Genomic DNA, 27,921 nt, shown 5'->3' with positions numbered 1-27,921 from the left:
TCAACATTTTATGTTTATTTTACAAAGTATACTTGGAAGTGCCTTGACCCTTGGGTCATTCATTGGATTAAATTAACCTAATAACATTCTTAAAGCTATTTCACAAAAATACATACCAATAGTCATGTTGTCTTCTTTTTTCACTCTTTATTTTAAATAGGTGATTTCATACAAAAACATTCTCTGAAAATATGAGATTTAGATTTTTTTTTAAATTTATTAGAAAATAAATTTGTTTCCAGGCCCAGATATAAATACACAATTATTTACTTAATTATCACACAGCAATGTAAAGAAAGCAACATTGATTCTTATTCTTTTGGAAAATAGACTATCACAGGAAGGTCTTTCTTACCTTTGTATGAACTTTTTAAGTTTGGCTCTAAATGAGTGACAGCTATATAGCCACAAAGCCTTAGCCTCTTATATCTAGAAACTTCTTTTAGGCAATTTAAAGCATTTTATTAATGAGAGAAACTGGAATGGGATGGATTAAAGAATTTAATTGAGGAAACATGGAAACAGCTATTAAAACAGCATGTCAAGTTTGTACATCTTGCTGCCCTTAAGAGTTATTAAATTTCATTCATGAGAAAATTCTATTCATTCTTTGATTTCCCAGGACACTCTGATCACTCACACAAATCACCTCCAGTGGAGAACAACACAAGAGCCAGAGCTTCTGCTGGGCTCCGCTGTCAGACAAGTTATTTTACATGGGCCATTTGTGTTTTTAATGGGGAAAGTCTTTTTAGTTGATTTATTCATTAAACGATAAGTGTATAAATGTGAGTGTTATTACATAATTTATGGCATTTTTCCAGTGCAAGCTTTATTCATGTGAGTAAACTATTATCATCATTAATGCAATACTGTATCTTGTCTGTTCAGCAATGAAGGAAAACAATGAGGACTTCATTGACCCTGTAGTTTATTTAAAACAATGAAAGTGAACCTAAGAGTTTAGAAAGAGAAGAACTTATACTTAAAGGAGATGTTATAAGACCTTCATTTGACAGTGCCATCATTAAGATTATAATAGGATAGAATAAGTCAGTCTTAAAAAATAGCAGATGAATTCAGCAGAAATTTTAGGTCAGATATCCTAAAGCAATTAATTATAAAAATTATGCTAACACAAAAGCAAGCATGCAAGGAAATGTACACTCTTTATCTTGAAGTATTAATGAGCAAAGATTTCTTTCCTCATGGTTAAATCTCTGAAACACATTATGATGAAATTTGCTTCCTGAAATGGTACAACGTAGGTAGCTACATAATCTACTGATGGTTCCAATTTCTGTGATCATTTTTCACTTGACTAATGTCTTTGAATTCTTCCAAAATCTGGCTTGGTGAGCACATTCTCTTTGGTTATTCTGTAGAAGGATTAGAGGCAGGAGCTACAAAAGAGTGGTACATGACATGGTTATTTTTAAACACATAAGGAAATCATTGCACAAAATAAATTTCAGGATTCTAAATTCTTACAGTTGTATTTGAATATAAGTAGTAAAACAAAATGAAAGGCATCTCCATGCAATTTAGCTGTATTGGAGATTTTTTGGGGGCGGGGTGTAAAGAAAACACAGATTTTTTTTTTCAGCAAATCTATTCTAGAAGCCTGTATAAGAAACAAATATAATTATTCTGCTTCTACTGTCTCAAGAGCTTGGAAGTTAATAGATAACAGAGAGCTGGTCTATGAGGCAGACCAGAATGCCAAGCTACTAAGTAACTGGGTTGAATTATATATGCCTGTTTGAATGACAAGCTCGCAAGTCTATAAGATCTTTTATAGGAATAGCTTTTTTTTTTCTTTCTTTCTTCCTTTTTCTTTTTTCCTGCATGGAAACTTACTTCTGAGTTCCTTTCTGATTCTAGTGCATGAAAGAAGGGCAAAAATAAGCTCATCTTCCCCATTGTACCCAGAATCTTCACCTTCTTGGTTGGGAGGTTGGACTAATGTTTATGGATTTATTTTTATGTCCCAGAGAGCACATTAAAGGGATGCGAGAGTCTTTACTATTATAGAAACAGGGCATTTTCCACTATTCTCTTATTTGAGTGCTATAGGAACTATACCCCAAACATTCCCTATGACAGATGGTCCAGTGGGGTCACATGTGGCAGATGACTTACTCTCATTCCTCACTAAGCACAAAGCACGTGCAAGTTCAAGGAGGTTAAAGCAGTTCATTACCTTAATTGTTCCCTAACATTGATTCTTGTTGAGAAGGAACAGTCACTCTCACCTTTCATGCCTTTGACTTGTAAATCAGTTTAGAAAAATATTTCATAAATGGACAAAACATTTTCAATGATTTTGGGTTCTCTGGCATTTCCTGTGTGGGGGCATTCTGTTTTAGAACTCATTTCACAAACTTACTAAGATGCTGTGGGTAATTTCATTTACACAAATACAGGGAAGTTAAGGGAAGTTAAATTATTCTACACTGGTTCGCCTGTCTTTGCACTGCCTTTACACATATGTGAGACATAAACAGAGAATGAATCAGAGCATTCATCCTACTGATGTGGAAGTGCATGTGATTCTTGGGGACACTGTATTCTGTCTACTTCTGTGGTTTTGCTAAGCTGCCCTTCCACTAGAACTGCTTGCCCTGGGTCATATCCATCTCTTCTTCATGAATGACTCCATGTGATTCCATTTCCAGAAACCTTTGCTACCTCTGCCTGTCACTCTTATATCTTAAAATGACTCCCTTCAATAACCACTTCTCTTTCCTCCATTAGACTCTCAACTTCTTAAGACAGAGATTCATATGAGTACATAATGTGGGTGTGATATCCAGGCCACAGTAAGCATTTAATACATGCTTGTTGCATTTAATTGAATTAAATTTACAAGGGCATTCTAATACACGGTGGTGTATTTATTGCCCCAAACTTTTATGGCCTAGTCCCCAGAAATTCAACATTGCATTTTAAAAAAAGGAGGGCTGGGTTGTGGTTCAGGGGTACAGCGGCTCACCTAGCACGCGCGAGGCACTAGGTTCCACCCTCAGCACCACATAAAAAGGTATAATGTCACCAGAATAAGAAAGTAGCTCAAAGTGCACAGAAATTTAGGAAACAAAATATTAGGATTTAGGAGGCAATCGTTCCCTTTTTAAACTGCATCAAAACTTTTTTTTTTTCTTTTTTAATAAGGCAGACAGAAGAGGGCTATTTTACAGATGTTTGTTCCAGCTGCAGGTCTCATTATACGGTAATCAAGAGTGAATCTGGCATCTGACTCAGAAGCTTTTGTTGTTTTAAGTATCTGCAGATTGAGTTTAATTAATCTTTTTAACTGAGAATCACAGCTATTCCATTCATTCTAGTAACAGGAACTTCCTAAGACTGTGGAATTCGGTAATAATCATTGTTAAATTTTAAGAATTCACAGGGTAATCTGCTGGGCCAAATCCTGCATGTAACTGTGTAGTTGTGGTAGAGATCTTTCAAACTTTAACTTTTTATGATCCCTAAGTCTGGAAAACCTAGCAATTTCTTAGAAGGTAGGTCCTTGATCCAGGGTGGAAACTTTAAATCTGGAGGTTTTCAGGATCCACAATCTGGCATGAGTTTTGATAATTATGGGGAAAACTTGACTTGATTTTGTAGAAAGCAGAATAGATCCCTTTTGCTGAGCACTCAAACTCATTCCATAAATTTGTTCTTGGTGTGGACCTTTTCCAAAATAGATATTACTTGGGTTTACACTTCAGGCAAAATATGCTGGGCACTATACGCTTTCTTAGTGATAGGTCATAATCAATGAAATAATTGCGATGGACTGGGGATTTAGAGAAGCAGGAGAAACTGTAGCCACTCCTCAGCTTTTATGAATTGCTGTCATGATGATATGAGGATACATTTTCCCCCAGGGGAATAATAATATCTGGATTTGTTTTCAAAATGCAAAAATCTCCAACTTTTTAAAGGTTGGCAATAACTTCTCTTTTTGAAAAACACTATGTGGATCGATACTGTTCTGCATGAACAAAATGTACCTGCAATTCTCCACATTGACTTCACACCCTGGAGTGGAAGTGAAAACAGGGCCAAGAGCTGGGCCAGCTGTGCAGAGGAGGTCACTGAGGAACGGAGCCTGCAGCTCCCAGGCTGGGCACTTAAAATGGCCGAGAACAGTTTTAAAGGCTTTATTTACCTATGGTAGCTCATTTAATCCTCACTAAGCTCTAGAAGGTTGATACTTCACTATCTTAGGAGCTTGCCTAAGGTTACAACACTCATAAATGTTGGAATATGGATTTGAATTCAGTTCCTGGCTCCACGTCTAGAACTATTCAAATTATATCCAGAGTTGGGTCTCCTAGATACATGACACTGAAGTTTGGGAAATAAGAAGTACACAAAAGGACTTGGTTTTTCTCTTTCACTTATATTTGATTTACTTTTTCTTTCTTTCTTTCTTTTTTTTAAAGACACTCTGTGCCTAGGGAAAATCTCACTAAGATAAAGACAATTTTCACATTACAAAAAAATTAATTCCCATTACAAAAAATTAATCTTATAAAAGTAACATTAATAAAATAGACTCTAAATGAATTCTGATTGGTTATCCCCTCCCCAGCTCAGAAAGAAATAGCTTACTAATTCATTTCCCTCCCAAAAGGCAAAAGACAACACAAATACCTGTCTGTCCCATTTCAGCAGAACTTAAAGGCAAGTCTGTGTCTTCCAAGGAGACAGGTTTTATGACTGGTGGACTTTTCTATGAATAAAAAAAAAAACAGAAAACCATTAGCATCACATTTCAAAATCAAAGACAACAAAAATTAAAACACCTCAGATTAAAAATATTTCTTCTACAGTATTTTTTTCTTTTGGCTGAAATTCACTTTGTAGAGTTTTTTTTTAAATAGATATTAATAAACATTGATTTAAACTTACATTTACATTTCTAAATAAAATGTGTTTGGTATTCAGTAGGTGCAGTATCACCCCATATATAGACTCTTCCATATGTCCTTGTTGTAATGAATAGTGAAGATAGAAATAAAAAGAATGAGGGTATGATTCCTTTGTTACGTTAACCAGAACAAAATTCTTCTGTAAACACGTAGAAACTTTTCTAGGTTTTGCCAACTATTTCATTGACTTTTTCAGGTTTTGTAACACTGACCAAAAGAGAATACTTTTGGCAAGTATTCTCAAATAGAAGATGATTTTCCTCTGATATTTATACTTCAGACAGGAGAATTCAGCTCATATTCAAATACTTTAAAAAAATCTCTCAAAATTCAGGTTAATAAACAACTTTACTTGAAAATGACCATAGATCATAGGATTGGGTGATTATTAAAGTTGCCTAGAGAAAGACTTTAAAAGGAAGCAGACAAGAAGCACTGTAGGTAGATTTGCCATCATTCATGTTGATATGGCCCCACCACAGCTGTGTGGTCACCTCTGCGAATAAGCTTTTTTAAAAAAGAGTTCAGATAGTGCTTATGGTCTAAAGACCACAGAGCGAGATTAAGAATAGAAGATGAATGCACACCCAACTGTACCCATCTAATGTAGTTAGGAATTTAGGATGTAGGATACAGATCCAGGGACAGCATCAAAACTACACAGATAGATGTTGTGTCTTAGGTGGAAGGTTATGCATTTTGGGAAGCTGTATCACATGCATTTAAAAATAGCTTTAGAGATTTTTAAAAATCACAGGCTAAAAATTCATGGGTAGATTTTGAAAAATCTGCTTTGGGAAATTTGAGAATAGTAAAGCATTAAAGTTTTAAACACATCTAAATATATATACTATTATTTTAAATATTTTGTAGGCTAAGTAAATAGTATAAATTAAAAAATTGACTATTTTATCTGTATTTGGGAAAATAGGGGATAGATTTCTAAATGGAGTTTACCTTAAATTGGGAAAGGGATAAGGAGGAGGAGGGGAAGAAGATGCAATAATTCTGTTGGAGTGATTCATGTGTCCAATTGAGAAAAAAATTGGAGTTTGATGCAGTTTTGTTTCTCTATGTGTTTTAGTTGTATTCAGAAGAATAAGCCCACCAAAAGTTGTTCACATCAATACATAAAGCAAAATTACAAAACCAAATTCTTACCTTGACCAGTCGCCTGATACAGAAAGAAATTAAAAGGATTGTTCCAATGATACCAAACATTACCGCAAAAATAATTAATATTATCACTGTGAGAGAAAAAGAGCAGGAAAATTACAAAAGTGTCAAGTGAACTACCACATATCAATTGAAAAATCAAACAGGTAAAATGAGTGATATCTCCTTGCCTGTCCAGAGAAAATATATTAATACTGCATAATTTTATGCATATTTTATTTTCAAAAATTGGGATTTTTTTTACAATAAATTTTTGGGAAAATAGAACTCTGTGTGATAGAATCTTTTTTTTTTTTTAACCCAAGCCACACAACTAGTTAATGACAGAAACAAGACCCCAGAGCTTTGATTTCAAGTCCTGTGCTCTTTAAAGGAATAATCATAGATGTGCTAAGTAGAAAATCTACCTTAATAGGGGGAAAACCACAAACACTTTCATGAGTTGAACATTACGAGAGAAAACAATGTTTTACTGTATCAAAGGCTATCCAAGGTCCGTCAATGGGTTGCAGAATCATAAGTTTGGTAGGAAACTGGCAGAAACAGTTTACAAATAGTAAATGAAGCCTAGGGAAGCTACGGAATCCAGGTCACCTCTACTCTGAGCTTGTGTTTCTTCCATAGCATTTTTATGCACAGTCACTGATACAGTGACCAAAAATATTTTCAAATCCATTATGAGGATGAAGCAATTTAAACCGATTAAGTTAGAGGAAATCTCCATATTCGTAAAGACAACTGAAGGCTGGGGATATAAGAGAAGATGGTGTACTTATTTGGCTAATTGATTCTGAAAAGATCTATTCTTGATTAGAAAAGCAAAAGCAGCTTTTAAAAAAGTTCTGTCCTCCCACTGATGCTGTGTAGTCCCCTTGGCTTTAATGTATGAGATGGTGATGAAGTTCTACCTCCATTTTTTTTTTTTTTTTCTCCATGTGAAATGTGGACACGGGCCAAATGTGAAGGGAGACTTGGAAATGCAGAACAGTAAACGAGCACATAAATTTACTGGCCGGATCCATAGCAGCACCTAAGGAGCAGGGAGCATCACCAGTTACAGTGGAGGTAAAATGAGCCCCCAGTGTGGGAGCCCAGGACCAAGATGGATCCTGACTAAGGCATAAAGGGCGTGTGTTTAGCTTTGACACAGTGCCAATTGATTAGGTGATTTTTAAGCTCCTTGCTTTCTGTATGTTAGGAAAGAGGGAGGTTCAATTGTTTTTATAAGGGAAGAGACTCTTCTCATGGTCAAGTAGAAGTTTTTCTTAAGAGAAAATTATCAGGTCATGTATTGTTTTCCAAATTGTTTTAAAAATTAGAAGTGCTTCTGTTAACTCTTAAATGAAAAGATTTACTTGCTTTTACAACTTTCTGTGGCTAAGGTTAAGGACATAGACTCTTCTGGCTTTTTAATATGGATACTCCTTGTTCCTTGAGTATTTAAAAGCAGCAATATGTAATTTAAAGTGGAATTCTTATCTTTCCATAGCAAATGCAAACATACCTGGTTCAGAGAAAGGGTGTATAATTTGATTTCTTCCTAAAAAGACAAAATTTCAACACAAATCAGAAAAGTAAGATATGTCTCAGAAACCATTTTTTTAAAATTAGATTGTTTAGGAGGGGTTCTTTTTCTTAACCATGTTTTACAGGTTTTTGGTCAATTTTTAACATCAAGTTAATAAAAATCATCAGAAGGTGTCAGTCTTACCTTAGTAATTTTAGTTTGTAATTTTAACTAACAAGTAGAGAAGTCTGCAAACTATTTAATTAAGAGAAAGGGTGTGAGAAAGTACTGGAAGAGCCACCTATCAACATCCACAAGAAGCAGAGCATTTTAAACCAATGTAAAAACGACAAGAAGAAAGGAGACACACCGAGCAGCCTTACACACTAGTTCAACCCAAAGAGGGGTCCTGTGGCTGTCAATTTTCCAACTCTCTGCCCCGGGGCTGTCGGAATCCAAATCCTGATTGTGTCCCACTGGAGCTTCTACCAATGGACCCCCTTCCTGTCTGTGGAAGTTTCTAGAACTGCCTGAGAATTCTAATATGGCTAACCTTCCCCATTCATCCACATTTTGAATTTCTTTTTCTTTGGCACCATGAAGCCCTCTGACTACCAGAGCTACACAATTTTCTTGAATTCCATTACAAACCATACTTCACACTATGTTGTATCATGTGGACAAGGACTTGGTTATGCTTTGTCATTTTTTAGCAGTTACATATAGATGTTTGTTGTATACAGGTTCATTGAAGCTTATCCTCTCTTTCTTTGTGGCAGAGTATATAGGCTTTGGAGGAAAACAGATGGGTTTCAGTAACGTAGATGCCTCACTTAATTTATGGGTGCTTTAGTATTCCCCTTGCCACAAAATGAAGATTATAATGCCTATCTCTTCAGGTTCCTGTGAGGATAAATTAATTAATGCTTGAAAATATTTAGCAAAATGCCATGCTAGCCGTTGCTTATAGAATACATGGCGCGTAGCACTGCAGATGCATATCCATCAGGAGAGAGTTGTGGCACCTGCCCACCCTTATCTCAGCACGCAGCTTGGTCTACAGCTATCACTTATGAGGCACTGGTGACAGGGCAGTGAGCTATGCACTTTGACATAGGTCCTACTTAATCTTTCGGGAAACACGGTGAGGCAAGCATTATTGGCTTCCTTTTAACGTTATAGGATGGAGGCCCTGCAAAACTATTCACTCAGGGTCTACAGGGGAACAGGGCCAGCCAGCTCTGAGGCCCCTGGACCTGCCCACAGGTGTTCTCAGTACCACACTCTGGGATCACTTTGTGCGGGATGAATGGTCCCATTTGTCATTTCTGTGTTTTGTTAGACAGTTTTAATTTCTTTAACCCCTACTGCTATCTCAGCATTACCTAGGTTCCTTAGCTGGATGCACAGTTTCCTGGAGGAGCTACAGACAACATGAGACTTCCTCTGCAGTAGGCGTCTACTTAGCCTGTACTTCTCAGTGTCAGGTCCCATTAAGTAGCACTGTATCAGCATAAGAACTTCAGATCCAATTCTTAAAATAAAAACAAACCTAGTTGTGCTCCTGGGTCGGAGGGGTATCTGGTGGTGACAGCAGCCTCTTCATCTCTCATTGTAGGAGGGACCTTTGAGGAAGTATTTACTGTATGAAATAGAAAATGAGAAAGGGGTCAAGAATGAGGTGACTGAGTAAACCCTAAAACATATCGCCAAAGACAGTTTTATTCCACATCCCTCCCAGGGCCAACTCCAGAATCCCTACCCGGCAGGGACATACAGATAAGGTATGACTCATTTTCTAAACAGCTGTAAAATGATGACACCTGCCTCAGTCTGGAGGCTGAAGGCTTTTTTTTGCAGGCTTCCTCAGAGGCAGTGTCACCTGGGATGTACCAGTGTCACTGCATGCTCAGTTTCCTGGGGAATCCATAGACAACTGTCACTTCTTCTTTGACACCTCTGTCTTCTCTAGGGCAGAGCACCCAAATCAGCTGCCAGTAATCCACTTGCCCCCAAATCATGGAGACAAGATTCATTGTCCCCAAACTGTCCACAATGTTTTCTCATAACATTTTTCTTCATCTTGTTCTTTTACTTGGAAAAGATCTACATTTTTTTTTTAAAATGCACTGTTTCTTATGCAAGTTGACAGGTGGCCTTTTCAACACTTTCTCACACCTTTTCCCTTAGTAGGACGCTTTGCCAATTTCTTACTCATGAATACTTGCGGGGTTATTAAAAGCAGAAACTGAAATTGCTAATGGTAAGACTGACACATTATCTAATGAATATAAATCAGGCTTTCCACATGATTCCACTGCTTATATATGAATAATTGCCACACAAATTAACTAAATGTCATGCAAAATAATTGTTAAATGTTTCTAAATTCTTCTTTAATATTCAGGTATAAATATATAAATTTTTTTTAACTACTAACCTGGTGACAGGGATTTTTGAGGTTCAGAAAATATTAAGATTATCATTATGAAAAGAAATGTTTTCCTTAAAATCAATAAAAGAATGCCCAAATTATAAAAATAGTAATGGATGAAGAAAAATAAACTATATCTCTTAGTAAAGTTAGATATGAGCTTTAGTTTACCACCTACTGCTAGAGAGTGGTGAATATGGGCTATCCATCGTATTTTGTAAAGGTGTGCAGTTTGAGAAATTATATCTATCTATGAAAGTGTTGTGAGAACAGATAGCAAAATAACCAGAAGAAAGAAATCAGATGTGTTGAAGGTCAGAAGCAACGGGCAGGCTTTTAACAAGAACTCAAGGTCAGCCTCAGGCTGACTGCACAGGAATACAACTGAAACAGGCACATAAAGCTTGCTCCCTCCTCTTCCTTTGCATTCCTAACCACCCCCTTCTATGATTTCTGCCCTTAAACCTCCACTCCTGGTGTAGATCTTTCAATTCAGTGTAGGCATTCACACTGGGGACACACCTACAGTCTCTTGTGAACACCAAATGGACTCTTCCAATACATAAAACTTGTTCCCAAGACTCCAGGGCTGGCTTGTTTAGAATATCCTCAGTACTAAACAGTGCTGGAACATGAAGGATGTCCAGTGAAACATGAATAGCTATAAGTGATCAAATTATTATGAGAAAGAGGATGAAATGATTGTGTTTGCAAATGAACAAAATGAATTAAGCCAAATGCTAAAGGGTATGTTATGGAAAACGAGAGCAACCATCGGAAAAATCTGTGTCCATAAAAGACCAACAAAACATTTTCAACATTTCCATGATGAGCACACACTTTTATAACTAGAAGGAAAAAAAATGTAATGAAAATCTTGCATGAAACATAAAGATCAGAGTATTAAACGTGTTGAATGCTAAACGTTTAACTAAGGCCCTCTAGGAGTTCTGGCTGTGACTATGAACATGCCTCTTCCAGGTTTTCTAACTGTTCCACAGGACCTTGGGCACCACCTGAGTGGGGTTCTGCGGGACTCCACTAGAGAGATGCATTCAGTCTGTGGAATGGAACCTCACTGCTCTTCATGGACACCAACGAGGCCTTGTGTTATCCAGTCCACACCTGCTTGATTGGACACTCTGCTCCTCTCTCTCTGGGGGTGGAAGCATGCTGTATGTTCCAAGCCTCACGTCCTTTCCATATCCAAACCTCTGTGCCTGTTCTTGTTGCACCAGAAATCCTTCCCTCCCCAACCTCGCCTAGCTGGTTTTCAAGTCTAGGTTCAATATCACTTCATTCAAAAGGACTTCCCTGACCTCCCCTCATTAGATTTAATCTGAAATCTCCATGAAGTCCTCAGTGCTCAGGGTGACAGGGAAAAGGCCCCATAAAGTCTCAAGACTGACTCTTTCAAATCCAGGTATGTTTCTTAGGCCTTGATGGTTATTGAAGACCTTTTGTGTTCATTTATTTGTCCATTCATTTACAAAAGTTTTTTTTTTTTTCCCAAGGATATTCTAACTCAGTAGAGGACAAGTATTTAAGTCTACTAAAGTGCTTTAGGATGGTGGAAGAAGTGGGGGCGCAAGGGAGACAGCACTTAAATATTTGATGGAGAAACTATGGAAAGACCTCAAAAAGGTGTTCTTTGAATTTATCTTGAAAGAGGTGTAGGATGTCACCAAGCTCACTGTTCTGGACATGGAGATATAGAGTCAGCATCTTCAGCAATGTCCTGGAATTTGAGATATCACTGGAAACTGGGAGAACTGCAAGGGACCTCGTGGCTGTGGCATGATGTGTGGCAAAAAAAAAAGAAAAAAAAACTGAGATGTGGGCGCACAGCAGAGAGCAAGTCTTAAGCAGGTGAAGTACCACATGTTAGGAACCAGGCTTTGGAATGTGGACTTCATCCTTCAGCAATGAAAAGCCAATAGGGGTTTAAATCAAATTTCCATTTGGGAAGACCAGGATCAACAGCACAGAGAAGAATTCAACCTCAGCTGCTTAAGCTACTTTCAAAATTCAAGGTAAGGAAACTCAAACCCTACAGTGTGTTCCCCCAACAACCACCAAGTATGTGGCAAAGGAAAGCATGCCCAGAGATCTGCATAACAGCACCCCTCGTGTGATCACGAGTGGCCCAGATAAGCAGCCCCTGTGTGGACAAATCACCTCACCACCACCCTGGCCTTACAGTGGGTGCTTATCACTACCTGATGTTGCCTTCCAGGAAGTTGGCCTGTAGCCTGGGGACTTAGAAGGACAGAAAATTATAGCCATTTATAAAAAGAAATAAGGCCAATGCCTCAAATAGAATCAAACATCTCTTAAAACTAGCACTTTTATACTTTTAAGTATAAACAAAGTCAAAGAAGGTGAAAAGAATATTTTACATTTATAAGCAAAGCATATGTAACTTTGCGGGGCGGGGAGGTAACAGAATGAGAAAATGTTTCAGGAGAAAGACAGAAAAAGCTCATTAAAATAAGTTTTGAATTTTATAAAAAACAATTTTCACCCCCTAGCAAACAGGTAGAATATTCTTCAGAGGAAAAAGAGCATTGAGTGGAAATTTTGTTCAGAAGAAGTAGAAGTTGAAGTTCTGAAGATCAAAAACTGTGCCCAAGTTTACAGAGCAGAATTCCTACTCTGACACTGGCTTTAAAACCTGTCCCATGGTGGGCCACAGTGCCTGTCTCTCCAACTCAGATGGAGGTAACTTCCAACCATACTTCTAGCAAGGTTCTAAATTTTCGTCAGACCTGGGGACTTTCTGACATTGAAGGCTACACATTCTTTAGGGGAACACTGTCCTTGAGGCAATTTCCAAGAACTGTACACACTTTAATCCCATCTGAGCACGTCATGTTCTATCTGTGCACTTAAGAAAATGGATCGGTGGCCAAATTTGAGACTGAAATTTACCATTTATGGTCCTAAAAATACCTGTTTTGATTAATTCTTTAGATTTAGTTGCTTTGATACAATTTCTTTCCATAGTCTCCTAAGTCAACACAGTAAGGAGATAAATGCACAAATGCCTTAAAATTTGTTGATAAAAATATTTTAAATCATTTTCTCAACAATCTAATAACAGTAGCTGACCTATAAAATGATCTTGGTCATAGTTTTTCCTCCATTGTCTGAGAAAGATAGAAAACCTCATAAGCATTCCAACAGAAATTATACCCCTGCTTGTGTAGCAGTAACAGGAGGGCACAGAGACTTGTTAATGAAAATCTGTACTTTATAAAACATTGTCAGCTTGAAAGAACAATAGCTCCAATCACATAAATAAGCTTTTCTTTCTGCTTACATTTTTTTAGTAATTAATTAAAATTTAAATAACTTGCTAGGTATTCCAAGATAAGATTCACTTGGGACAATTGAAAGAATTTTATCAACAACCCTCAAATTAAGTAAACCCCACAGTTTACCTGAAAGGACAAACAAAAGAAATATCTGTTTATTCAACCTCAGATGCTTAAGCTACTTTCAAGATTGCAGGTAAGGAAGGAAACTCAAGTCCTACAATGTGTTCCCGCATCAACCACCAACTTATGTTCAAATACTACACTTGATAGCAACAACCCACACTTCCATCTGCTGGTCCTAAGTTCTAAGTCTCCGCTGAACTAAAAGACATCTGTGGACATATTCACTTGTGCATGACTGAAAAATATTTATGAATATGTAAATTTTGAACAGGGATTTTTACTAACTCATCTTTAGTTCAGTAAACTGGATGGAAAGCATCCAAGCAAATTTGTAACTACTAAACAACAAATGTAGTTTGCCTAAACTTCTTATATATTGGATTTCTCGAAGAATTTCTCTCTTCCTTTGTGTTTTTTTTTTTTTTTTTGTGCTCAGGGCTCCTAGCTTTCTGTACCTAAAACAACATTCAGAAACTTGTTTCCATTGTTCCCAGTTTAAAGGTTGGCTTAAATATTATCCTGCTGAATTCAGAATGTACCTTTCAGCTAGAAGGCTATTCACAGAACACCTACTCCAACTCTTTGGTTTTACAAATAAGACATTTGGTATCATAAAACAAAATTAACTGATTCACTAGCAGGTAAGGACAGAACTGAGACTCAGTCCTGCTGATTCCCAATGTTATTCCCATCTTCCAGATTCCTTAGATGTTTCAGCATATCTATCAGTGAACACTGAAGGAAGGTTACAGTTTTAGATGGAGATGTGGAGGGGGGAATTGAAATAAAGAAACAGCCCAGGCTAAAATAGGAGACTGGAGAGTACAATGTGGAGGCAACCATCAGGCCAAGCAAACCTTTTGAGATTGGTAAGAATTTAAGGCTCAAGAGACACATTAGTGGAAAAAAAAATTAAAAGGGTAGGTTTAGTCAGATTAGCAAGGTCTCAAACACCTAGTTTAAAATCGCATTCCCAGTCCCCAAATGCAATGTACTTCACACAAAGTACTACATATCTGTGCCCTAGATTGAATCATAAAATTTTGAGTTTGGTAAGGGTGAAATGAATTGGTATACCTCCCAGGAAATGAAATATTCCAAATGTGTACAGTTACATCATCTTACAACTTTCCTGTGCATAACATCAGAGGTGTTTCTGAATATCTCACCTCTACTGTTGTTTATCCCCACTTTTCTGAAATCACATTTGCTCACAAAAACTGACCACCCTGTGAAGTCTGTATGGTGGGGGAGGGAACATGAGCAGGCTGCTGCCACAATTTCCATGATACCAAGGAGGGGACGGGGTGATTGTAGACCCAGAATTAGTTGTATTAAGGATACAACTAAGAACCGTGGTGCAACTCTGAGCCCCCCGTGTTATGCTCTATTCACTGGATCACACGTCCTTCCCACCCTATTGATATTTCTAATGTGAAATATATTTAGAAAGAATAGAAGTCAAATGCACTATTGGACAAATGTTCTGCAGTTTTCTCCATGGCAATAATTCTAGTGACTGGGCTCCTGTCATGATACGATAAAGTCAGGTCACACAGCTGCTGGCTTAGTTTTAGTTCCCTCCCAACTTGCACTTGATAAAAGTCTTTATCTTGCAAAAGCAAACCTTTCCAAGGATACCCCCTGCATAGAAAATGCCATACATAGTTTCCAAGTCACATAACTCTGTGTTCTAAAGTGTTACAGTTTCTTGACATTAAGATGACCATGAAAATTGACCACAAATTTTATCAGTAGAAGTTTTGGGCAGCTCATTTGTGGTAAAACTGGGACAAAAATTCGTATCCACTGACTTCCAACTTGGTGCTTTTTCTGACAGATCTCATTGTCTTCTACAGAATGAACGTGTAAATGGAATCTTGCCTGTGTCAAGAGACGTTTGAAGATCATTGCCAGGGAGCAGTATTTTAAGGGCAGTATCTTTTTTTTCTTGAGCCCCAAAATTGACAAGCTCAGTCTGGGTCAAATTGTAATAATATAGTCAGATGCCTATATCATTGTCATTCATTTTTCTTTTTAGGAAGGGTTTTATTAAGCTGAAACAGCCAATTGCTTTTTAGAAATATTGGACTTTCTAAAGAATAAAATGGTACATGTGTTAGCGTTGGAGCCATGGGTTTTGGATCACCCCCAGCACCTTTTGTATGAACTCTCCAGTCAACAGCTCTTAAGGAAGGGCATGGCCTATTCATTGGTGCAATTGGTGGGACAGTTGCCAAATGCAGGGAGCCAGTTTCTGCTCACCTATGAATTGGCTGTGTTGACAGTTTCCATGCACCCAGTTGATCACACTGCTGCCTTCCCTGACTTGGGGCAGAATAACTTTCTATCCAAACTGGCTGGAGGTTGTTTTGGTCTAGGAGGACCGCAGCTCCCCTCATGAAACCCTGAACCTCACAGCTTGGCTCTGTTCTGCTCAGTTTCTGGTCATCCTCATTGTCCTAAACCATACCTGAGCAGTAGGGTTGGAGAGAAAAGTCAGCCTGCAATCCCAGCAACTGTACACCTTCAGTACAGAGAGAAAGCAAGGGAGATTTCTGTACACTGTCCCAGGGAGAAAGGAGATCAGATTTCTAGTTCTGCTGTTGTCACCAAATGACCAGAGGATCTGAGCAAGTTGCTGTACTTATCTGGGCCTCAGTTGTCTCCCCACTAATGTGAGAATAATGGGATGAATCTTCTAAGGCACCTTACTATTTCAAAACCATGAAAATCTGTATTCCTACAAAGATTATATAGTCAACACTAATTGTGCACTGCAGATACCCACTCTTGTCACCTTCAAAGCAATCTGTGGAGGGTCTATTTCTAATAATAATATTAATTATTATTTGTAGAAAAGAAAAACAAAGACCAGAAGCATTGCTTAACTTGCTCAAGGTCATGCAGCTGCTAAGTGACAGAATACAGATCTGTTTAAAGAAAAAAGTATCTACCAATATCTGCTCTGATTCATGCAGAATAAAAAGAATGAGGGCACCAACTAGGTTTTTTTTTTTTTTTTGCAAGTAGCTTAAATTGTACCCAAATGATAAGCAACTAACTCTCAAGCAAGGCTTGACTTACAGCAAGTCAAGGATAACCAAAAAGATACAAATAAAACAATTCACCTCCTTCATAGCCAGAGAGAGAGGGCTGTGCCTCTAACATGGAATTACAGGGTGACCTGGAGTAGTAAAGCCACATATTGGAAGGCAGATATTTCTAATTAGCAATAATTTGTTGACTGGAATCTCCCTTTTTCCCAGCCAAACATATCCTACTCTGGTTCCTCCCGCCTATCAAAGGATCCTCAGAACAAAAGGGGATTTCACCTATGTGGGATGTGGCCAAACGGCACATGTACAACTTTATCCAGTCTATACAGAATCCTGAGAGCAGGTAAAGTGTGTGTGTGTGTGTGTGTGTGTGTGTGTGTGTGTTGTGCCAGTTAATGTCTGGGGTTTCTCAGATAGATGCTTTTAAAAACATAAAGTCAGACAATGGGATAATTGCCATGGTGATGCTAATTACCTTTCGAAGCACACTATAGGCTAAGATAAATAATTTAGAGTATATATATGAAGATTAGAAATGAAGAACCATATACTAATGTGTGGAATAAAGATAATATAAACAAGATACTAAGTGTCATTCATGAATTCATAATTCTCTGTATTAAAAGACATAAACCTTTAGATTAAGGTTAAAGAGGTTTAGAAAAAAACCTCAGAAGATGCATACTAGGTCATGAAGAACACAAAAGAAGGCTAAATGTGTTTTAAAAATGAGCAATGGTATATTATATAAATAAAAGTAGAGAAATAACAACAAATCACAATGTTAATATTAGACAAAGTAGAATTAAAGGCAAAGACATTGGAAAGAATGAAGAGGATAAATTTATATTGTTAAAGAAGCCATTGCACAAGTAAATATGACCCATTATAGCCCCATAACAAAAAAGAAAGCCAAAAAGAAATTGGGGTGTACATGTTTCTGTGCTCTTGTACTCCCAACAGTTTGCAAGGCTGAGGCAGGAGGCCAGCCTCAGCAATTTAGCAAGGCCCTAAACAACTTAGTGAGACCCTGTCTCAAAATAAAACATAAAAAAAAATCTAGGGATGTGGCTCAATGGTTGAGCAACCCTGGGTTCAATCCCTGGTACAATAAAAGAAAGAAAAAAGAAATTGGCAGAAATATAATAGTGATAAGAAATTTTAACAAATGTCCCCAATTGTGACAGATAGAAAAACAACAAAAACAAAAAAATACACTGAAAGGATCAGAAATATATCTGCCTTGCCATCACAAGCTACTTATTTATACTTCTTTCTGAATAAGTGAGGGCAGATTTCATCAAGCCTTCCACATTTCACATATATGCACTTTGTCCCCCCCTCTTTTTTTTTTTTTTTCTTTTCAATACTGGGAATTGAACGTAGGGCCTGACCCATTCTGGGCAAGTGCTGTACCACTGAGCACATCCCCAACCCCATATATGCATTTTGAAGGGACACTGCAGCACTGCCTGACAAAATGTCTTTGAGATCTGTATCTGACAGAATAGTTCAGAAAGAAGACAAAGTGTGGATTTCTGCGGTATTTCTCCCAACAAGAGGCAATATCAATGCCATGATACATACATGGAGCCATGATCCAGGAATCTCGAGTAGTTGTGCTTTTCATGTTTTGTATTTTATGTTTATTGTCTTTTGACTTTCAAATATAATAACAATAGGGAAATAAGTGGTAACATCATCAAAGTCCCCAGATTATAAAAGCAATTAGCTCATGTAAAAACAACAACAACCCTAACATAGTAATTATATTTAATCCATTAGCTACACCTCAAGGGGAAGACAGGCATCAACTCTTATAAAAGATATTACCTTAGAGAAAACAAGCAGAATAAGCGATAATGTTGCAAGACAAAAAAGAGCCATCTTTCAATACAATGGATTCACTGAGTGCAGACTCTAGCCTAAGACTGCTTGGGTTTAAACTACTCCAACTAAGACTAGCTGAGATCGAACAAGTTAAAAATGAATGTAAATTTTTGTAGAAATGGAAAGCTAATCCTAAAATTCATAAAGAACTTTTAGAAACTCAGGTGGCCCAAAACAATCTTGAAGAATGAACTTTGAAGTCTCATAGTTCTTGATTTCAAAATGTACAATGAAATAACAATAATCAAAAGTTTGTTGTCACCCTAAGGATAGACTAAAGCTCAGTGGGATAAGTTTGAGGTTCTAGAGGAAATCAATGATTAATTGATTTCTGAAAAAGAATCCAAGACTATTAAAGAGGGGAAAGAACATAATTTTCGATAAGTGGTTTTGGGACAACTGGGATATTTGTGTGCAAAAGGATGAAGTTGGACATTTACCTAACACCATGTTCAAAAATTGTCTCAGAGTAATCAACAATCTAAATATAAGAATTAAAACTATAAAATTCTTGGAAGGAAACATAGGAATAATCTTCATGGCATTGAATTTGGTAAAGTTTTTTAGATATGACATCAAAAGCATAAGCAGTAAAAAAAAGAGATAAATTGGACTTTATCAAAAGCAAAAACTTTTATGCATCAAAGGATGCCATCAAAAGTAGTCAAGATGACCCACAGAATGGAAAAAAATATTTGCAAATTCTATATCTGACAATAGACTATATCCAGAACACAGGAAGAACCCTCTTGACTCAACAACAAAAAGACACATTTTTAAAAAATGGACTAAGAAATTAAACAAGCATTTCTCCAAAGAATATATTCAAAATACAAAACCATATGAAAAGCTGAACCATCTTTGAATATTAGAGAAATGCAAATCAAAACTACAATGAAATTCCATGTTAGAATCCTATTGAATGGCTATAGAGAGTCTCAATTTATGATGGTTGGACTTATGATTTTAAGCAAATGAAGATGTGAAAGCTTTTTTTTTTTGCTTTCAGTACAGTATTAAATAAATTACATAGATACAAAATGCTTTATAATATAAAATAGGCTTTGTGGTTTTGCCAAACAATGGGTTAATGTATGTGTTAAGGTAGGATATGATGTTCGGTAGTTTAGTTGTATTAATGCATTTTTTTTTACCCTTTTCAGATACTTCTTAAAATTAAATCATTTATTTATTCTAATTTGTTATACATGATGGCAGAATGCAATTCATGAAGATACCAATGGTGTGAAAATACTTTGTGTACAATCAGTGACTTGAAAAATTGTGCTCTATATGTATTAATGCATTTTTGATTTGTAATGTTTTAATAATGGGTTTCCCATTGTAAGTTGAAAACATTGTAAGTCAAAATAGGTTTCCCTTTGTAAGTACAGCAGCATCTGTAATTTTAAAAATGAAAAATGACAAGGGTTGGCAAATATGTGGAGAAATTGGAGCCCTCATACACTATTGGTGGGAATGTAAAATAGTAGACTCCTGTGGAAAACATTTTGGTGGTTTCTCAATAAGCTAAACATAAAATACTGTAGTCCAACAATCCTACCTCTAGGTATATATCCAGGAGTATGGAAAATGTGTGTTTCAACCAAATTAGTACAAGAATATTCAGAGGAGCACAATTCATAATAGTTAGAAATAACCTGAATTTCTACTCAATGATTTCTACTCAATGATGAATGAATAAACATATTTGTTATATCCATAAAATGGGACAATCCTTAGCCATGAAAACAAATGAATACTGAATGCTACAACGTGGATGGATGATCCTGAAACACGTTATCCTAAGTGAAAGAAGCCATGTGCAAAAGGCTGCCATTGCACAGTTCTATTACATGAAATATTCAAAACAGGAAAATCTATCCTGGTAGAAAACGAATCACTGGTGACCCAGGGGCTGATGGGAATAGGAATGGTGAGAGACTGATAATGGGTTTGGGATTTCCTTGTAGAATACTGAAGATGTTCTGAAACAAGATAGTGCTGACAAACATGTAGAGTGAGTTACTAAATGCCACCGAACCAGACACTGAAAAGTAGTCACAGTGGTGAACACTGTGCCAAACTGTAAGTGTATGTTAGTCACTGGCACAAAGTAAGTGCTTTACTCGTGTTGGCTCTTGTCATTCAGAACCTAACTACCTACAGAACCTAATTTATTGTATCCAAATCTGGGGGATAAGCTGCTAGGCTCTGATTGTGCACCCCCAAATCCATCCATTGAAATTCATCAGCTACTTGGATAGCAGGGCCTTTAAGAGAGATTAACTCCAGGGCTCTGGGTTGGGACCTTTATAGCAGGACTTGAGGAGCTGGGTTTGTTTCTTTTCACCATGTGAGGACACAGCACTCCTCCCCTCTGGAGGAAGAGCCACAAGGCAGCATCTTGAAGCAGACAACAACTCTCACCTCACACCAGTCCCATCGCACCTTGATCTTAGACTTCTCAGCTTCCAGAACCGTGAGTGATAAATTTCTATTGCTTATAAATCACCCAGGCTCAGGTATTTTGTTATAGCAACACAAACAAACTCGGCCATGAACATACAAAAGTGTACTAAATATCTATTTATAGAACTTTGTCAAACTATAAACAAAGGCTGCACCTACTTTTCCAGTGTTTCCATATAATAATTTGGGTTACAAAGAAATTTTTAATAAATAACCCAAAGTAGAAATCACATAGACAGTAGAATCTAATCCATAGTTCAATAAATAAAATGAGAAATTCATGTGAAAAAAAAAAGTTTAAGAAAAAGGATAGTTAAAGGGAAAAAAAATTTAAACCCTGCAATACCTTAGAAAACTAATATTGATTGCAGCACAATATTCTAAAGTGGCCAAGTAATTTAAATCAGAACAGAAGGGATAGTTCGATATTAAAATATCCATTGATGAAACTCATGGCTTCAACATATTAAAGAAGACAAACAGTGACACTGATAAAGGCTAATATAAACACAAAGCTAAGAGATATTCTTGTAGAAAATAAATCAAAAGCTTCGAAAGAGTTTTTAATACAGTGGGGATAAAAGATTCTCTCTCTTTCTCTCTTTCTTGGTTGCTGTCAGGAACTTTATTATTAACATTAATTATGCCTTTGGACCAAAGGATTTAACATTTGATGTTTCAACTATGACACAGAATAAGTAGTAATATTGTCATTTTATAGAACTCAATATCTTTCCTGATTAAATTTCTTAGTTTAGGACAATCTTGGTATGATAAATTTACCTACTGAAAGTAAGAAGAATTTGATTCCCAGCACCACACACACACACACACACACACACACACACACACACACACAGTAAGAGACCTACCTAATGGCAGGACATTCATATTCCAGACAGGACAAGAATGACTGACATCATCATCATGATATCATTATATAACAGTTTTAGAAGTTTTAATAAGTGTGACATAAGAAAAGAAGTGGCTATAAACATTTAAATGGAAGAAACACATTATCATCTTTATGAAGAACATGATTGTCTAGTTGGGAAACTGAAAAGAAACTGCTATTATAACAAATACAGGTTAGTGATGAGCATACACGGAGTAATGGATTCATCTTCTGTCATCAACAACCAGGTTGAAAAGATAAAGAAAATGTTTTAATTAAGACAATAACAAACGGATAAAATAAATCTCAAAAACGAAAATACATAAAATTATCTGAAGAAAATGTCAAACTCTTCAGAGGACATCTAGGAAGACATGATTCTGGTAAGACGTGCTCCTGATTTGAAGACTTAAATCGTGATAATTTTATTATGATAATTAATTCCTTGAAGTCTTTTCTATCCTGATCACACTGGACCAACCATGTGTCTAAGGAATAACTTTCCCAAATGATTCTGAAACTGGAGAAATAGGGAACCTAGTTTCTAGAGAGAGATGGCTGGCCCATGGCACACAGGTCCCCCTTTCACAGTAAGAGAAAACGCTGGGTGAACTTACAACCCAGGGAGAGTCAAAGAGGTTCCCAGAACAATAAGCATCCCATGTGGAGAGAAGCAGAGAGAGGGGAGCCTGGCATTCACCACCAGCTTTCAGCTATCCCTGGAAGGAGGGATGACTGGAAGCAGGCATGAGTCCTTGAAAAGACAGCATGCTGACTGCAACTCCCTCAGTTGCTGATGGATTGTCTTCCCTTTCCTCTTCCAGGATCTGAGCTTGCCCTTGCTAGACTTACCGCACTCAAAGCTGACCATGATGGATCCTATTTGTGTTTAAGTTTTTAATATTGTATCCACCATGGATTTTTTAAAAATTAGTTTTGGGTTTCTAAACGATTGCATTAAAACATAATTTCCTTATTAAGCTTTTGGTTTCCCTTTGAATTTGGGACCCTGAGTGAGTGCAACACATCTCCACCTGGTCCCAGTTCTGACTGCTACACTCTGAATGAGTGCATCCAAGTTACCACAGGTTAAATGTTAAAAAGCGACAGAGTTGTGGTTTACTTTCACTAATAATCAAGGAAATCAAAAATTGAAATGCAAGCACACACATCTTTCACAATTTGTCAAAAGAATACGGAGGTGGACACTCTCATGATTCACTGATGGGTGTCTAAGTGAGGATGATTTTTTTTTAGAAGTCAATTTGGTAGTAATCATCAAACCCTGTAAAATGTGCAGACTCTGATGAAGAAAAAGGAGTCACCCAATGTGCCCATCCCCCTGTTGTTTAAAAGACAGTGAAGTAGAAACAAATATTCAAAAGCAAAGTCAACTTGTTTTGTGTGTAAGAGGTCATACTGCTAAAGGGCTAAGGGAAATATTAAAGATCTTCCCTGTCCATGTGGCTGCCATGACCTTCACCCACCCTTGAAGGAATGTCTAAAGAATGCTGACTTCTCCGTGTGTTTGACTCACTGGCTCATGCAGGAGAACTCAGAGTTATTCACTTATCTCAAAGCTATCACCCTCTCCCTTCAGGATGTGGCCACTCCTTGAGGAGATCACTAGGTCATGCAGATTATTAGAGCTGGTCTTTCTTTACTCTAATTTTTACTTAAGGAACCCCACTTGGGAATAAGCCTTTGGAGTCTCACTGCCAAGAGGATGTTTTGCCCTGCACTTCCTAGTAAAGACCCTGAATAGCTGCCCTGGGACTCCCCACGCACATGATCAGGTGTTTCTCCTCCTGTTCTGGTGATATCCCCCCACCTCCCGCTTCTTCTCTTCTCCGCACTCACCTATCACTTTTACTATTGCTCATGCTTCCATATTATTACTAAGATAAATGCCATCTTGTATAAAGAGGATGTCTTTATTGTCTATCCAATCCGACCTGCCAAATTCAGCAGCTGCACACATTCATAATGCTTTAATGTTACAGCAGTACAGCCATTAAAATGTTCTACACGTGTATTTTGTAATATTGAAAAATTGTTGCACGAAGAAAAGGCAGGTTTCAGAGTACTACAAAGAGTAATTGTAAGTACACATTTATAAACATGTAGGAAAAAGTGTCTGAGAAAGTCGTACCATAATATCAACAGGGCTTATTGCTAGCTAGTATATCAAATAATTGTCATCCTCTTTTGGAGAAGGCTGTTGGTTAAGCACGAGGGTTCTCCAGTCAGTCTAGGTTTGTATTCCAGTTTCACTGTTCACTGGCTCTGTGACCTTAAAGTTTTTTTTTTTAAAAAAAACTTTTTGAACTTCTGTTTTGTTTTTTTTATTGTGTTTTCATCTGTGCAAATGGGGACATAGCCACTTTATTGAGTTACTATCAGGATAAAATGAAATAATTCATGTAAAAAGACTTAGCATGGCACCTGGTAGAACTACTGATATCTGTAAATTCTCATTTTTCCAAGACAGATATATGAAATCTTAAGATATAGGTCATAACCCTTCCCAAACAAAAGCAATAAAATCAAATTTCTTCATGTCTGATATTTGTGATGTCGAGAACTCACTTTCTCTACCACTGGATGCTTTTCTTCTTCTTCTTCTTTTTTTTTTTAATCACTGGATACATAGTGTCAATTTCTACCTGCATGAAAACTGTTAAGAAACCTTGACCAGCCGAGTTTATAGGAGGCTGATAGTTGAAAGGCCTAGTGTTCCACATGAAATTTTAAAGATGTGGATATGATACAAAGGCTGGAATTTTATGTAAAAATATAGGTCCCACCTGTGCTTGTTTGTAGGGAATGAGCTGGAGAAACTTCGGTTGCATGTACAACACTGGTACTTTTTAAAGAATAACCTGGAAAGATGAGGTGGAGAAATCACTTAAAATGTACCCCCCTGAAGCTACAGAATGGGGGAGAATACCATCCAACTATTCACTTGATAGGGGATTAATATCTAGAATATATAAGGAACTCAACAGATGTAACAACAACAACAAAACCCAGTTGTCCATTTTCAAATTGAACTGGAAGAAACTGGAAAACACCTTTAACTTAATTGTCCCACAGGCTGACTGCCAGGGATCTAAGCGTTTCTTCCCTGAGTCAATGAATCTTTCTTGTTTTATCTGGTTAATTGCTTACATGTAGTGACGCCCTCAGAGGGCTGTACACACCTTGGAGAGAAACTCAGCTCTTCTACTTTGGAATCTCAAAACAAAATGGTGAATTTGACTCTGGTCTAAAGCATCAAAAGAGACAAAGTCGCAGAGATGACTCTTTGCACCGGGGCCAGCATGGTGGCGGGAGATTGAGGGAAGGGTGGATGATGTTTTATGCTTTGTAGATTCAGAATGCCAGGCGGGTCATTCATTGCTGAGGCAGGCTGGACTAGAACACTGCCTGATTCCTGGGATGTGGTAGAAGTTTCTTGGATAATAATATGTCCTGATAGTCTTTGTTACTGGAGGTGAGGCTTGGTAATTAATAATAGAAACAAGTCCTACAAAGACTGAAACTGGGGAAACTGTTAGCAATGTGTTTTCTATGTTCATCGTCACTGCGCTCAGTGATATAGACCTTTTAGCAAGCAGAAATTGTTTCAGTTTATTTTTTAAAATATACAAAATAGGGGCTTGGGATATGGCTCAGTGGCTGAGTGCCCTAGTTCAATCCCTGTGGTATCCCTCCCTGCCCCCCCACCAAAAAAAAAGAGAAAAAAAGTTACCTTCAATATCATCACCTAGAGATCACTTTGGAGGATTTCTTTTCAATATTCTCATTTATCAGAAAACTGCACAAAGTACATTTTAAAGGTGTGAATATGATAACAAAGGCTAAAATTTTATGTAAAAATATAAGTCCCACCTGTTCTTGCTTGTAGGGAATGAGTTGAAGAAACTCTGGTTGTTTGTGTAGCATTGGCACTTGTTGTTAAAAGGTAACCTGTAAAGATGAGGTGGAGAAATCACTTAAAGCTACAGAATGGGAGAGAATACCATCCAACTATTCACTTGATAGAGGATTAATATCCAGAATATCTAAGAAACTCAACAGACTTAACAACAAAAACAACAACAAACCCAGTAGTCCAAATAAAAATGTGAAAATGATCCAAAATGTATTTCTTCTTTTCAGACAAATGGCCAACAAGCATATGAAAGAATTCTCACTCTCATTACCAATCAGGGAAATTCAAATTAAAAACCAACATATCATCTCACCCCAGTTAGAATGGCTATTTAAATAACATAAATGCTGGAAAGGATGTGGCAAAAAGTAACTCCTATACATTGTTGGGAATGTAAATGGATACAGCCACTATAAAAAACAGTATAGGTTCCTCAAAAAACTAAAGCTAGATCTACCAAGTGATCCAGCAATCCCACTGCTGGGTATACATCCAAAGGAAATGAAGTCAGCATGCCAAAGAGATACCTTAACACACATGTTTCTTGTAGCCCTAATCACAGTAGCTGAGATATGGAATCAGCCTGGATGCCCATCAAGAGATGAATGGATAAATAAAACATGGTAGTGTACATAACAGAGTACTATTCAGCCATGCACTCATATTTGCTCCCTAGTCCATCGTTATTAGCAAAACCAATATCTGTGTTAATAACATATATATTATTAACACTTGTTAATTATGATAATTACTGTAGATAACATGCAGTAAGTAAACAGGAGTTGACCTCATATGAAGCACTGGAGTTAAGTACACTACACTAAATACTTTGATCAATCCCTCTTCTATTGCTGTGAGGCAGGTACCAACATTGCCAGCATTTTACAGAGGAGGATGTTGAGGCAAAGAGGGGTAAGTCTTGTGCCTTAAGATTTCCCAATTCAAATGGGGAAGCAGATTTGAATGCAGTTCTGTCTGTGCTCTTAATTTCTTTCATCCCCTAGGATATCTTAGACGATGCTGACTCTCTTCCTTGTGTCTACAAAAGATCCTTAATATTTACAGGTCACGGCAATGTCTATGTGCCGATGGGCTAAAAAGACTTCAAGTAACTGGCTGCTCCTTATTCACAAGCTGAGTGCTAGTATTTCCAACACAGATACACTGAATTTGAACAGACATTACCTATAATGTCCTCAGACAGAGGCCCAAAATAAGGTTAATTTAATAGAATTTAATAATACTTTCATGCAATTTCCTTATTTTAATGAATAGATTTAGATTTCTCACCAAACTACATAACACTTAAGTCAATAAAAATTTTGTATTTTGTTTTCATTTTTTCCTGCATCAGACCTCAATAAACAGATCCACAGAGAGAGGGAATGACTTCCCTGTGGTTTCAGAGTTTAAGCCCGTGGCTTGTCCATCTTTTGGTAGGAAAAGTAGGAAATTACACTTTGTAAAAACAGAGAACCATGTGGTGACCATAATTTCCATTAATAACTCTTTGATTTGGAAATGAATCTCTTTATAACTCAAACCAAGCCACAAATTTATTCACACAAAGCTATTTCTTATATCTGATAAAATGCTTTTCATTCTAGCGAGAATTGAAGAAAGCTTTTCCTATCTGAAAAATACTGAATCAGCCCCCCAGTACTGGGTTCTCTTATGCCACTGCCCCATATGGTCAGTTGAATCCCAATAAAATCCATCTACCAGAATGGAATCTGAGATACTATTCACTTAAACTTATTTAAGTAAGAGAACTAAAATGGGGGCATCTCACATTTAATCCATGAACCATGTCCAAAAAAGCATCAAGCTAAAACAAAAGTCTCTTACCTGACAATAGTAATCCAACTGTTATTCTCTCATACATACTGGAATTATGAACAGGCTTGCAAAGTCAGAGCAAGAAAACCACCAATGAGGGCGGAAAGTATCAGCATCTGGCCCCACCTAGATTCTGTTATCTTTCCTGCTCACCATCCTGAGGCCACCATCTGTTGATAGGTAGTGGGTGGCATTTTAAATAGTGCATAGTTGTTAAGTGCCTGTATCTGCTTAACTGTAACTATAAAAGTGGTAAGTAAAATCTTCAAAAAACTGGCTGCTATGTGTTAAATTTACTTTGCATAAGTTAAGTGGGCATGGTGAAT

The 27,921-nt window shown here is 37.1% G+C and overlaps 1 protein-coding gene across 1 annotated transcript; it reads right to left on the bottom strand.

Moving 5' to 3' along the window:
• Positions 1-1,288: 1,288 nt before the first annotated feature.
• Positions 1,289-27,641, bottom strand: LOC308654857 (glycophorin-A-like; the record flags this gene model as incomplete). Its single annotated transcript, XM_081304548.1, has 8 exons — positions 1,289-1,403; positions 4,666-4,744; positions 6,105-6,190; positions 7,624-7,659; positions 9,179-9,268; positions 24,627-24,701; positions 25,714-25,791; positions 27,605-27,641. 8 exons carry the CDS (start codon positions 27,639-27,641, stop codon positions 1,375-1,377), a joined length of 510 nt encoding a protein of 169 aa, XP_081160674.1. The 3' UTR covers positions 1,289-1,374.
• Positions 27,642-27,921: the final 280 nt, after the last annotated feature.

The sequence above is a fragment of the Spermophilus citellus genome, assembly GCF_964194105.1.
Source record: "Spermophilus citellus genome assembly, chromosome: 8".
In the NCBI taxonomy this organism is placed as follows: domain Eukaryota; kingdom Metazoa; phylum Chordata; class Mammalia; order Rodentia; family Sciuridae; genus Spermophilus; species Spermophilus citellus.
Note: the sequence above shows the minus strand (reverse complement) of the source record. Positions and strands in the feature narration are given on the sequence as shown.